Source organism: Penaeus japonicus, unplaced genomic scaffold, assembly GCF_977035675.1.
Source record: "Penaeus japonicus unplaced genomic scaffold, GWHDUDI00000001_assembly GWHDUDI00000037, whole genome shotgun sequence".
Lineage (NCBI taxonomy): Eukaryota > Metazoa > Arthropoda > Malacostraca > Decapoda > Penaeidae > Penaeus > Penaeus japonicus.
Window position 1 is genome coordinate 14,418,276 of NW_028234439.1, and position 15,000 is coordinate 14,433,275.

At 43.6% G+C, this 15,000-nt stretch overlaps 1 protein-coding gene across 1 annotated transcript in view; it reads right to left on the reverse strand.

Annotated features, from left to right (window-relative positions):
* Window positions 1-15,000, reverse strand: part of LOC122248632 (guanylate cyclase 32E-like) — a gene marked incomplete in the record, with an annotated part of 88,453 nt that overhangs the window by 4,830 nt on the left and 68,623 nt on the right. Inside the window, 5 exon segments of the mRNA XM_086532141.1 lie at window positions 4,517-4,632; window positions 5,248-6,044; window positions 6,869-7,059; window positions 11,416-11,590; window positions 12,441-12,509. Of these exon segments, the coding sequence (XP_086388267.1) occupies window positions 4,517-4,632; window positions 5,248-6,044; window positions 6,869-7,059; window positions 11,416-11,590; window positions 12,441-12,509 (1,348 nt within the window).

Genomic DNA, 15,000 nt, shown 5'->3' on the forward strand with positions numbered 1-15,000 from the left:
TGGTAGTAATAATAAAAATAGCAAAACAACAATGATGATAATAATGATAATGAAAATAATAACAATGATGATAATAATAACGATAACAACAAAACAGTAATGATGATAATAATACTAATGATGGTAATGATAGTAATGACAGCAGTAATGATAATAGCAATTCTAATTATGAAACTATAATCATTATCATCATTATCATGATAATGATAACGATAATGATAGCAACTACAATCTATACTATCATAATCACGATGAGGATGATAATAATGATATGATATGATAATGATAATGACAATGACAATATAAACAATTATAACAATGATAATGATAATGATAGAAATAATGATGATTCTCCTCATTAATGAGTTTCATCCAACATCCACTTATCGGTAATGATGATACTTTGGTTTAACTCTACCTTAATATGATAAACAAACATCTAAGATCGCTGGGTTAATACCACTAATTGCGACTGGAACTGACAGCTCCTCTCTCTCTCTCTCTCTCTTTCTCTCTCGCTATCTCTATCTCTCTGTCTTTCTCTCTCTCTCTCTCTCTCTCTTTCTGTCTCTCTCTCTGTCTTTCTGTCTCTCTCTCTGTCTTTCTCTCTCTCTTTGTCTTTCTGTCTCTCTCTCTGTCTTTCTCTCTCTTTCTGTCTGAGTCTCTCTCTCTCTCTCTCTCTCTCTCTCTCTCTCTCTCTCTCTCTCTCTCTCTCTCTCTCTCTCTCTCTCTCTCTCTCTCTCTCTCTCTCTCTCTCTCTCTCTCTCTCTCTCTCTCTCTCTCTCTCTCTCTCTCTCCCACTCTCTCTGTCTCTTCACTTTCTCTTTCTCCCTCTCTATCTCTCTTTCTTTCTCTCTCTCTTTTTCTCTCTTTCTCGCTCTCTTCTTTCTCTCTCTCCGACCAAACAAATGAAAGCATAAAAGCTAAATCGATGAATTAGTTAACAAAGGAAACACATGTGCCGTGCGGAGCAGTTGCATCGTGATCAGCCTGCAATTTCACTAACTCGAGTTCAAATCCCGTGCTGCAAATAGATGGTATCCCAACCTTTGCACTTGGGTGGTAATTTACATGCAATTTAAAGCGCATTATAAAAGGCAGTTGCAATTTAACAAAAAAAAGAGCATCATATCTTTGATTATTATTTTTGTTATCATTATCGTTATGATGATGATAATGGATAAAATGAAAAAAATAACGATAGCAAAAGCAGATTCAGTAACACAACGCCTCATACATAAACAAAAACAACAACAACAACTTATTCTATCTTTGTACCCATCATTTTCCTCCTCCTCCATCTTTTCTTTCGCTTCCTCTTCCTTCTTCTCTTTCATTTTTTGCTTATCCTTTTGTCTCTCTTTTTCCTCCCCAACATTTCTGTGCTCCCCCCCCCCCTTTACTCCTCCTTCTCCTCCTCCTCCTCCTTTTCCTCCACCTTCACTTACTCATTTTCTTCCTCCTTCTCCTCCTCTTCCTTCTACTTTAACTTTGTCCTTCTCATCCTTCTATCCCCCTTCCCCTCCATCATCATCATTTCCAGGCCCTCCACCCCCTCGTCCCCCTCCCCACCCACCCCTCCTCATATCCGACCTTACTTCTCTTTCCCCTCCTCCCCTCTTCCTCCTCGTCTTCCAATTCCTCTCCTTCCTCCTCTTCCACCTCTTCCACCTCTTTCACCTCTTTCACCTCCTTCCCTCCTCTTCCTCCTCATCCAATTCCTCCCCTTCCTCCTTTAACCCCCCCCCCCTACCTCCTCTTCCACCTCTTTCACCTCCTCCCCTCCTCTTCCTCCTACTCTAATTCTTTCCCTTCCTCCTCTTCTACCTCCTCCCCTCCTCTTCCTCCTACTCCACCTCCTCCCCTCCTCTTCCTCCTCCTCTAATTCCTCCTCTTCCACCTCCTCTTCCACCTCATCTTCCACCTCCTCTCCACCTCTTCCACCACCTCCTCCTCTTCCTCTTCCTCCTCTTCCACCACCTCTTCCACCTCCTCCATCTCCTCCTCCACCTCCACTTCCCCCTCCCCATCGACATTGCACGACAGATAATCGATGCGTTTGAACCAAGTGAAATCCCTGGCCGCCCATTCTCTCCGTTGACCTTGCAACTGTCTCGATTGCAAGGTTCCGGAGAGTAAATATTGGCGGAAGGAGAGGGAGGAGGAGGGAGGAGGAGGGGGGAGGGGAAGGAGGAGGAGGAGGGGGTGAGGGTGATTGGTGGTGATTGGTGGTGGTGGTGATTGGTGGTGATGGTGATTGGTGGTGATGGTGATTGGTGGTGATGGTGATTGGTGGTGATGGTGATTGGTTGTGATGGTGATTGGTGGTGATGGTGATTGGTGGTGATGGTGATTGGTGGTGATGGTGATTGGTGGTGATGGTGATTGGTGGTGATGGTGATTGGTGGTGATGGTGATTGGTGGTGATGGTGATTGGTGGTGATGGTGGTGATTGGTGGTGATGGTGATTGGTTGTGATGGTGATTGGTTGTGATGGTGATTGGTGGTGATGGTGATTGGTGGTGATTGGTGGTGATGGTGATTGGTGGTGATGGTTATTAGGGATGATGGTGATAGTGATTGGTGGTGATGGTGATTGGTGGTGATGATGTTGATTGGGTGTGATGTTGATTGGTGATGGTGATTGGTTGTGATGGTGATTGGTGGTGATGGTGGTGATTGGTGGTGATGGTGACTGGTTGTGATGGTGATTGGTTGTGATGGTGATTGGTTGTGATGGTGATTGGTTGTGATGGTGATTGGTTGTGATGGTGATTGGTTGTGATGGTGATTGGTTGTGATGGTGATTGGTGGTGATGGTGATTGGTGGTGATGGTGATTGGTGGTGATGGTGATTGGTGGTGATGGTGGTGATTGGTGATGGTGGTGATGGTGATTGGTGGTGATGGTGATTGGTGGTGATGGTGGTGATGGTGGTGATTGGTGGTGATGGTGATTGGTGGTGATGATGATTGGTGGTGATGGTGATTGGTTGTGATGATGATTGGTGGTGATGGTGATTGGTTGTGATGATGATTGGTGGTGATTGGTTGTGATGATGATTGGTGGTGATTGGTTGTGATGATGATTGGTGGTGATGTGATTGTGTGATGGTGTGATTGGTGGTGGTGATGTGATTGTGTGTGATGGTGATTGGTGTGTGGTGATGGTGTTGGTGGTGATTGGTGTGAGGTGATTGGTGATGGTGATTGGTGGTGATGTGATTGGTTGTGATGGTGATGGTGTGTGATGGTGATTGGTGGTGATGGTGATTGGGTGTGGTGATTGGGGTGGTTGTGATTGGGGTGGTGGTTGGGGTGGTTGTGATTGGGGTGATGTGATGGTGGTGGTGTGATGGTGATTGGTGGTGATGATGATGGTGATTGGTGGTAATTGGTGATGTGTGATGGTGGTGATGGTGATTTGTGGTGGTGTGGTGATTGGGGTGATGGTGTGGTGGTGTGGTATGATTGGTGGTGATGGGGTGGATTGGTGATGGTGGTGATGCTGTGATGGTGATGGTGAAGATGGTGGTGGTGATGTGATTGGTGTGTGATGTGATGATGATTGGTGATGGTTGGTTGGTGATGGTGTGATGTGGTGATTGGTGGTGAATGGTGTGAGTTGATTGGGTGGTGATTGGTGATGATGTGATGATGGTGTGATGATGGTGTGATGTGTGGTGGATGGTGTTGTGTGGTGTGATTGGTGGTGGGATGGTGATTGGTTGTGATGATGATTGGGTGTGGTGATGGTGGTGATGATTGGTGATGTGTGGGTGGATTGTGTGATTGGTGTGGTGATGGTATGGTGATGGATGATTTATGTATTATGATTGGTGAGTGATGATGATTTGTGGTGATGATATTGGATGGTGATGGTGATTATGAAGGGTGATTATTGGTGATGGTGATTGTTATGGTAATGATAAAATTATGATAATGATGATGGTATGATTGTGAATGATGGTAAAAATGATGATAATGATGGTGAATGGTGATGATGGTGATTGGATGATGATTGATGTGATGACGGTGATGATGGTGATTGGTGATGAATGATGATGATGATTGGTGGTGATGGTGATTTGTGATGATGATAGTGACAAAATGGTAATAGTAATTCGAGTAGAAATGATAAGCGTAATGAAAATAATGATGATAATGATAATGATAAAGATAACAACAACAGCAACGATGATAACGATGATGATAATAGAAACCATAATGCATATGATAATAATGATGCGGATAATTACAATAACAATGATAATATTAGCAATGATAATGGCAATAATAATAACAATAATGATAAAACAATAGTGATTTTTTACTGACAACAACAATAAAAAAAACACACTCAACAACAGTACAATACAACACAACACACTACAATACAAAACAATAAAATACATTCACACATAGCCCCCCCCCCCCAAAAAAAAAAAAAAAAAAAAACTCAAGCCATACCAATCACCTTTGAACTTCAACCCAACATTTTCACCAAGAATATTTACCTGTTTTGCACGGAGATGTTTGAACAGGCTGCATCATGTCTTGAACGGAGGAGCTGTCGACACCCCGGTTGAACAAAGGGGCTTCCAGATCAGCTGTTGCGGTTTCTGGTGCCGTTCTGGTGATTATGATTAGAGGAAGGATCAACTTGATTTTCAGTTTTGTTTTGTTTTGGTTATGTGTTGGTGTGGGTTGTTTGTTTATTTATTTGTCATTATTAAATACTATCCATTTTTATTATTATTATCATTTATTCTTTTTGATTAATATTGTATTTTGTATCGCGTATTTTATATATATATATATATATTATATAATATATATATATATATATATATATATAAATATATATATATATATAAATGTGTGTAATGTGCGTGTTTGTGTGTGGGTGGTGTGTGTGTGTGTGTGTGTGTGTGTGTGTGTGTGTGTGTTTTGTGGTGGTGTGTGTGTATTTTGTGTGTTGTGTGTGTGTGTGTGTGTGTGTGTGTGTGTGTGTGTGTGTGTGTGTGTGTGTGTGTGTGTGTGTGTGTGTGCATATGTTATGTGTGTGTGTGTGTCTATGTATATACATGTATATATGTATACAAATTACAATCATCATCATACACCATAAGCCCTACCCGAAACACCACAAGACGAATCAAAAACATTCCAAATAAAGAGACCAAAAGAAAAATAAAGAAAAAATAATTCCGTCTCGAAAACCTTTCCCAATCTCAACATGACTCACCTGTGTCCATTCCCGCCTGCGAGAGCGTCCAGAGGAAGCCTGGAGCTCCTCTCACTCTCCGTGGCTTTGGCAGCGGGAGAGGGGCCGCTGTAGGAACATTCCGTGGTTTGTGAGGGAGTGTGAGGGAGTGAGGAACAGTGGACTAGAGCTGGGATGTGAGTTATCTCAATGTCATGAGTAAAGGTGGGTGAGTTAGTGATTTCGGTTCTACGCGTCGAGACAGGAGGGTGAGTCACTTCGACTTCGTGAGTCAACGAGGGCGAGTTACTAAAATCGGGTCTTTGAGTGATGGCTGGGGTATGAGTCCCCTCGACGTCATGAGTAAAGGAGGATGAGTTGGTGAGTCCAGACCCTTGAGAAATGGCAGGAACGTGAGTCACCTCGACGTCATGAGTAACGGAAGATGAATTCGTGAGTTCCGACCCCTGATTGGCAGCAGACGTGGGACTTCCTCGGGTGAATTCGCGACCGCCATGACCAAAGGGCGTGTCACACGAAGGCGCGAGGCTGAGCGAAGGGGCGCGGTCGGAAAAGGAACTCGAAGAGCTCGCCTTACGAAGAAGGGGCATGCCGTATCCTACAAGACTATGGCCGGAAGATTCTGCGGACGACACGGCAGGATTTTGAGCAAGAGGCGGGGCTTGGGGACTGGAGGTGGGCGTGTGGGCGGCGCTAGGATGAATCTCATCTGTGGGCGGGGGTGTCGTTGTGGCTTGACTGTCTCCAGGGGCGTTTGGGTTCCTCGCGTCTGGCTTCTGGATTCCTACTAACCACCACGTCATCATCTGACCTTTGCCCTGGGGGAAAAGGGGCGTGGCTGGGGTTACAAAGGTGCATGCAATTGCTATCATTATTGTTATTACTATTAACGTCATCATTATCATTATTATCGTCATCATTATTTTGTTGTTATCATTTTCATTATTGTTATCATTATGATTATTGTCAATCTCATTGTTATCATTATTACAACCCTCATTATACTGTTGTTATCATCTTCATAATTGTTATCATTATTGTTATCATCATTATTATTGTTATTATTACTAGCATTGTTTTTATCCTTATCATTATTACTATCATTAGTACTAGCGTTATCATTCTTGTCATTGTGACTATTATCATCATTATTATCATGAACTTCATCATCATTATTGTTATCATTCATTTATCATTAGTATTATCATTATTGTTATTATTACAATCATCAGTATCATTATTATCATTAGCATCCTTATCCTTATCATCCTTATTATCATTCTTATTGTTAATATCCTTATCATTGTTATTATCATTAGTAGTATCCCTATTTCTATCACTATTATTATTATCATTTTCATTACTATTATCATTATCGTAATCATCATCATTATCATTATTACCATCATCATTATTGCTATCATTACTATCATTCGTTATTGTTATCGCTTATTCCAATTGTTATCATTACTATCATTATCATCATAATTAGCATCATCCTTATTATCATCATTACTATCGTTATCATCATACTGATTATCCTCATTATCATCACCATCATCAGTACCATCATCACTATCCATATCACCATTCCATACCATATAAAAAAAATACCACTCAAGGACGCCCAAACCACACTAACCTTGACGTAAGTAAGTCCACGTTTCTCCACAATATACCCGCCGATCTTATCCAGCATCAGCTTATTGGCTTGAGATATGTGAATTCGGAGTTGCTCTCCCGTAGACTCCATCCTTGAAGCCGTGTTGACTGTGTCGCCGAAGAGACAGTACCTGGGCATGGTGAGGCCAACGACGCCAGCCACGCACGGACCTGTGTGGTAGGTAGTGTGGTTGTTGTTGAGATGAGGTGAGGTTTGGAGGGAAATTTAGGGATTGTGAGGTGAGGTTTGGAGGGAAATTAGGGATTGTGAGGTGTGGTTTTGGAGGGAAATTAGGGATTGTGAGGGGAGGTTTGGAGGGAAATTAGGGATTGTGAGGTGAGGTTTGGAGGGAAATTAGGGATTGTGAGGTGAGGTTTGGAGGGAAATTTAGGGATTGTGAGGTGTGGTTCGGAGGGAAAATGAGGGATTGTGAGGTGAGGTTTGGAGGGAAAATGAGGGGTTGTGAAGTGAGGTTTGCGGGGGAAAAAAAGGGATTGTGAGGTGAGGTTTGGAGGGAAATTAGGGATTGTGAGGTGAGGTTTTGGATTGTGAGGTGAGGTTTGGAGGGAAATTAGGGATTGTGAGGTGAGGTTTGGAGGGAAATTTAGGGATTGTGAGGTGTGGTTTGGAGGGAAATTAGGGATTGTGAGGTGAAGTTTGGAGGGAAAATTAGGGATTGTGAGGTGAGGTTTGGAGGGAAAATTAAGGATTGTGAGGTGAGGTTTGGAGGAAAATTAGGGATTGTGAGGTGAGGTTTGGAGGAAAATTAGGGATTGTGAGGTGAGGTTTGGAGGGAAATTAGGGATTGTGAGGTGAGGTTTGGAGGGAAATTAGGGATTGTGAGGTGAGGTTTGGAGGGAAATTAGGGATTGTGAGGTGAGGTTTGGAGGGAAATTAGGGATTGTGAGGTGAGGTTTGGAGGGAAATTTGGGATTGTGAGGTGAGGTTTGGAGGGAAAATTAGGGATTGTGAGGTATGGTTTGGAGGGAAAATTAGGGATTGTGAGGTGAGGTTTGGAGGAAAATTAGGGATTGTGAGGTGAGGTTTGGAGGAAAATTAGGGATTGTGAGGTGTGGTTTGGAGGGAAATTAGGGATTGTGAGGTGAGGTTTGGAGGAAAATTAGGGATTGTGAGGTGTGGTTTGGAGGAAAATTAGGGATTTGTTTGTTGTGAGGGTGGTTTGGAGGAAATTAGGGTTGTGACTTTTTTGGTGAGGTTTGAAGTATCAACGAGGAAATTAGGGATTAAATAGAAGCATTAACTGTGTTATCTTTATCAACTAAATCACCCTGTTTTTTAATAAATCAATTCTAAGGACGAAGAAATTACATAAAACCGGAAACTTATTACCAATCAGATAAAATAAAAGAATAAGAGGAAAGTAACACTCAGTGAATTAAGAGGAGACCTCGCTAATAATAACCCTCAAAAACGGAACCCATGATCATACATAATCATCGATAATGCACTTAACCATCCTTATCCTCGCTTTTTCATTGCCATCTATAAAAAAGGAAAAAAGGGCCTGTAACAGACACACTAAAAAAGAAAAATTTGGTTATATGTGTGTATTGTGTGTGTGTTGTGTGTGAGTGTGTGTGTTGTGTGTGTGTTGTTGGTGTGAGGTGAGCTTAATAAGGTATGAAGGAAAATGGTTGAAGTGATATAAGGTGATGGGGAGATATGAAGGGCGAGAGAGGGATGGTGCGGGGGCTCCTACAGAGATAATAGAGAGAGAGCGAAAGTGCCAATGAAGGAGAAATGGATAGTGAGGCTGAATTAGAATGAGAAATGTATGAGGAGGAGGGTATGAAAGAACAAAAATGATGAAGTGAAAGTAAAAATAATGAAGTGAAAACAACGGAAAGGAAAATTAATGAGAAAAATAGCAGCTATAATGGTGAGGGGAGTTATGAAGGAGAGAGAGGGATGGTGAAGGGGGCTATTAAGGAAAATTATTGAAGTGACCAATGAAGGAGAAATGGATAGTGAGGTGAAGTAGGAAGGAGAAATGAATGAGGAGGTGAGGTATGAAAGAACAAAAATGATGAAGTGAAAGTAAAAATATTGAAGTGAACAACGAAGGAAAAATTAATGAGAAAAATAGAAGCATTAACTTTGTTATCTTTATCAATCGTTGAACATGGTGGATGGAGGTAGGAGATATGTATGAAGGGGTGTTTAGGATATGATCAAAAATGTTGAAGTAAAGTAAAAATATGAAGTGAACAACGAAGGAAAATTAATGAAAAAATATAAGCATTAACTTATAAAATTTATAAAATCAATTCTATGACGAAGAAAATTAGCATAAAACCTGAAACTTATTACCGAATCAGATAAATAAAAGAATAAGAGGAAAGTAAACAATCAGTGAATTAAGAGGAGACTCGCTATTACCATCAAAAACGAACCCATGATCAACATAATCATCGATATGCATTAACCATCATTATCCTCGCTTTTCATTGCCATCTATAAAAAAGGGCCTTAACAGACACACTAAAAAAGGAAAAATGTGGTTATGATGTGTGTGTGTGTGTGTGTGTGTGTGTGTGTGTGTGTGTGTGTGTGTGTGTGTGTGTGTGTATGTGTGTGTGTATGTGTGTATGTGTGTATGTGTGTGTGTGTGTGTGTGTGTGTGTGTGTGTATCAGCCTCAAGTACTTCTGAACCAACGATATCATCCTCCAAACGAATACGCTTAGAAGAATAAGAGGAAAGTAAACAAACAGGAATTAGAGGGATCGTATTACATCAACGAACATGATCAACTAAATTCATCGATATGGCCTTACCCATCATTATCCTCGCTTTTATTGCAATCTATAAAAAAGGGCCTTAACGACACATACAAAAGGAAAAATGGTGGTTATGATGGTGTGAGTGTGTGGAGTGTGTGTGTGGGTGTGTGTGAGTGTGATAGAGTGTTGTAGTGTGTGTGTATGTGTGGGTAAGTGTGTATGTGTGTATGTGTGTGTGTGTTGAGAGTGTGTGTGTGTGTGTTATCAGCCTCAAGTATCAGCCCCCACGTATCCACCTCCAACCGAATAGCTTTGCTTCTATGAAGAAGAAATATTAAGCATAAAACCGAAACTAGTACCGAAACAGAATAAATAAAAAGTAAAGGAAAGTAACAATCAGTTTTAAAGAACTCGCTATTACCATCAAACGAACCGCATGATCAACATAATCACGATATGCAATTAACCCACATTATCCTGCTTTGCATTGCCATCTATAAAAAAGGCCTTAACAGACCACACTAAAAAAGTAAAAAATTGTGTATGAATGTGTGTGTGGTGTTGTGTGTGTGTGTGGGTGGGTGTGTGTTGTGTTGTGTGGTGTGTGTGTATGTGTTGTGTATGTGTGTAGTGTGTATGTTTTGTGGTGTGTGTGTGTGTGTGTGTGTTTACAGCCTCAAGTACTTCTGAACCAACGATAACATCCTCCAAAACGAATACCTTTAGAATGAACAATCAAATTCTTCTGATTATCAAAGAGAACAACGATGATCTCTACCTAAAAAAAGTAGTAACCCCTATTATTACTTTTCTCCCTTAATTGGCCAATTAATAACCACAACATGGCAATGGACATCAAAGCCCAGACACACCAGAGGGGATACCGATCATGAAATTTCAATTGCATATCTAACAGGGTTCAACATTGATAAACTCCTCTACTAAAAAGGAAAACCGAATCTCGAACATCAATAACTTAAATGAATAAAATTAATCAACCAATTAAAACACACAATCAATTAATCAGTCAATCTAAAACATTAATATCAAAATCAGACACTCGAATGTGGCGTGAGTTGAAAATAATTTTCAAATTGCGTAATGACTACTCATTAACAGGTCCTTCAAATGTCTATAACGAATTGCCAATTAGCAGATCAATTCTAGACTCCGCTAATCAATTGTCAATATCAACCTTATTAACCGAAACGCAACCAAGTGACTACATGTTTTTTTTTTTTTTTTTTTTTTTGAATTGATAACCAAAACTGAATCAATAAATTATTAACACCAATATTAATGTTAGTATCGACATTAGTATTAGCTTAAACCCCCCAACCTTCACACTTAACCTGCACTCTCAACCCTTACCCCCATAACCCACCCCTCACCCCTTACTCTCACCCACCCCCTCGCCCCTCACTCTCACCCACCCCCACCCCCTCACCACCCGACCTCACCCCCCTCACAGCCCCCCACCCTTCACCCCTCATCCACCCCTTACACTCAACCCTCACTCTCACCCCCACTTTACCCCCACCCTTCACCCCACCCCACCCCCACAAGCCCCACCCTCACCCCATCCCTCACCCTCCATCGCCCACCCCCACCCACCCACCTCACCCCCCCTCATCCACCCATAGCTCCCACCCTTCACCCCACCCTCACCCCCCCACCCCACAACCCTCACCCCACCCCTCACCTCTCACCCCACCCCCCACCCCCTCACCCCATCCCCCCCACCCCACCCCTCACACCCCACCACCCACCCTCTCACACTCACCCGAATGTATCCCAATCCTGAGCTTGAGCGTATCCGAAGGGCGGTGCCTGATGGTGAAGGTCTTCGCGGCATCCAGGAGCTTGAGTGCCATCGACGCGATCTCGCCCGCGTGCCGGTCGCCGTTGCAGATGGGCAGCCCCGACACCACCATGTACGCGTCGCCGATCGTCTCGACCTGGAGGGAGGGAGAAGAGGGAGAGAGGGGGGTTGGTTAGTTAGTGTGAGGGAGGAGGGGGAGGAAGGGAGGGGGAGGAGGAAGGGAGGGTGGGTATGAGTGGGGAGAGGAGGGAGGTGAGGAGGGAGGGAGGAGGGGGGTTAGTGTGAGGGAGGGGGGAGGGGGGAGGGGGTCAATGTGGAAGGGGTGGGGTGGGGTTGGAGAGAGAGAGAGAGAGAGAGAGAGAGAGAGAGAGAGAGAGAGAGAGAGAGAGAGAGAGAGAGAGAGAGAGAGAGAGAGAGAGAGAGAGAGAGAGAGAGAGGTTACCGTAGGGGAGGAGGGAGGAAGGGTGTGGGTGGGGAGAAGAGGGAGAGAGTTAGTGTGAGGGAGGTTAGTATGAGGATGAGAGGCTAGTGCAAGGGAGAGGTTAGTAGGGGAGGGATGGAGAGGGGTGGGAGGGACGGAGGATGTGGGAGGAGAGAGAGGGAGGTGGTTAGTGAGGGGGTAGGGAGGGAGGGGAAGGGGGAGGCAAAGGAAGGCGATGGCAAGTGTAAAGGAGGGGAGGGAAGGGGAGGGGTGGAGAGGAGAGAGGGAAGGGTGGAGAGAATATGTTAAGGGAGGAGAGAGTAAGGTAGAGGAGGGGAGGGAAGGGGTGGAGAGAAGTGAAGAGGGTGTGGGAAGGGAGGAGGGAGTAGGGGAGGAAAAGGAGGAGGCGGTAGGGTAGGGGAGGGAAGGGGTGTACATACACACACACACACACACACACACACACACACACACGCACACACACACACACACACAAACGAACAAACACACACACACCAAGGTATCCAGTGAACATGTTATGAAGTTATAAACATTTTATCCTTACCTTGTATACATCATAGTCCCCAATTATGTCGTCGAAACAGGTGTACAAGTCGTTCAACATATCAACCATCTGTAAAAGAGAGATAAACAAACACTAGAATTATGTTGAAGATAACAAGCCCGGTGTACGGTAGCATGGAAAGGAAACAAAATGAATACGAGTATGTATGTGTGTGTTTGTGTTTGTGTGTGTGTGTGTGTACATACATATACTGTGTGTATATGCATATATATATATATATATATATATATATATATATTAATATATTATATATATATATATATATGTATATATATATGTGTGTGTGTGTGTGTGTGTGTGTGTGTGTGTGTGTGTGTGTGTGTGTCTGTGTGTGTGTGTGTGTGTGTGTGTGTGTGTGTGTGTGCACATGTATGTATGTACTTATAAATATAGATACAGATATCAATAGGTAGCTAAATAGAGGGCTGGCTAAATATACACACTGACAAACACCTGCGTACTTGTGTTTGTGTATCCTTGAGCGAACTCACACGTGTCGAAACATGTCCACAAAAAAAAGGTAAACATCTTTCCATAATCCTTCAAAAAGACTGCCTTAATCCCAGGTGTCTTGTAGCTTCCGGTGACATGTCTCGCCATGACAACCCGCTCAGCCAATGACCAAGAGGGAGTGACGTGTGGTGATGTCAGTCACCTCAAGGGAGGGATCAGCTGCTCTCCGAAAGACACGAGTGACTGGACTTTACAGGAGGTTTCGTCGTGTCTTTTTTGGAGATTTTTTTTTTTTTTTTTTTTTTTTGAGATTTCGTTTTCTGTGTTTGTGTTCTTTTTCATGTAGGTTTTTTTTATTTCTTTGTTTATCTTTACTTTCTTTTGTCTTTGATCTTGTTCTCTTTTTTGTTTATTTCTTTGTTTATCTTTACTTTCTTTTGTCTTTGATCTTGTTCCCTTTTTGCCTCTTTCTCTAAACTTTTTCTTTTCTCCCTCTATCTTTCTGTCTGTCTGTCTCTGTCTCTGTTTCTGTCTCTCTCTCTGCCTCTCTTTCTCTCTCTCTCTCTCTCTCTCTCTCTCTCTCTCTCTCTCTCCCACACACACACACACACACACAGAGAGAGAGAGAGAGAGAGAGAGAGAGAGAGAGAGAGAGAGAGAGAGAGAGAGAGAGAGAGAGAGAGAGAGAGAGAGAGAGAGAGAGGGGACGAGAGAGAGAGAAAAGAGAGAGAAGAGAGAGAGCGCGAAAGAGAGAGTGAGAGAAGAGAGAGAAGAGAGAGGAGAATGAGAGAGAGGGAGAAGAGAGATGAAGAGAGAGAGAGAGAGAGAGAGGGAGAGAGAGGAGGAAAGAGAGGAGAGAGATTAAGAGATGGAGAGAGAGAGGAGGGAGGAAGAGAGCGAGCGGGAAGAGAGAGAGAGAAGAAGAATTAGAGGAAAGAGAGCGAGAGAGAGAATGTGAGAGAGGCGAGAGAGAGAGAGAGAGGACAGGAGAGAAGAGGAGACAAGAGGAGAGAGAGAGATGGAAGAGTAGCGAGAGTGAGAGAAGAGGCGAGAGAGAGAGTGAGAGAAGCGAGAGAGAGAAGGAGTATAGTGGTGAGAGGGGGGTGGTGGGTTTGGGGGGGGGTTGTGTTGTGGTTTTGTGAGGGAAAGAAAGAAGTAGAGAGAGAGAAGATGAGGATGGGATGAGTGAGAGAGTGTGAGCGGCGAGCTGGAGAGAAGGAGAGCGACAGAAGAGAGCGAGAGAGAGACGAGAGATGAGCGAGCGAGCGAGGAGCGGGAGAGAGAGAGAACCGAAAGAGCGCGAGAGCGCGCATGAGCGAGAGAGAGCGAGGAGCGCGAGAGCGAGCGATGGACAGCGCAAGACCGAGAGAGATAGACAAGATGCGGCTTAGTGCTGATATCGAGGAGCGAGAGAGAAGAGAGTGTAGTAGTTATGAGAGTGATGAGCGACGAGAGAGAGCGAGAGAGAAAGAGGAGAGAGACGAAGCTGCGAGAGACGAAGAAGAGAGAGAGAGAGAAGAGAGGGAAGAAGCGAGAGAGAGAGAGAGAGGATGAGCGAAGAGAGGAGATATGAGAAAAGTGGAGAGAGGAGAAGGAGAGAGGAAAGAAAGAGAGATAGAGAGAGAGGAGAGAGCGAGAGAGAGAGATGAAGAGGAGAGGCCAGAGCAAGGGAGAGGGGGAGAGGACTTGAGGAGAGAGCGGAAGGAGAAGAAAAAGAGAAAGAGAGAGAGACGAAGTGAGAGAGGAGGAGAGGAGGAGAGAGCGGAAAAGCGAGAGAGAGAGAGAGAGGGAGCGAGGAGAGAGCGAGAGAGTAGAAAGAGAGAGAGGGACGAAGAGAGAGAGACACGAAGACGAGAGGAGCGGAGAGCGAAAGAGAGAGAGAAGAGAGAGAGAGGTGAGAAGAGAGAGAAGAGAACAGAGAGAGAGACGACGAAGAGAGGAGACGAAGATAGAGAGAGAGAGAGTAGTGAGAAAGAGAGAGAGAGAGAACAAGAGAGAGAGAGAGAGAGAGAGCGAGTAAGAGAAGAGAGAGAGAGAGAGAAGGAAGAGAGAGAGCGAGTGAGGATGGATAGATAAAGACAAGACA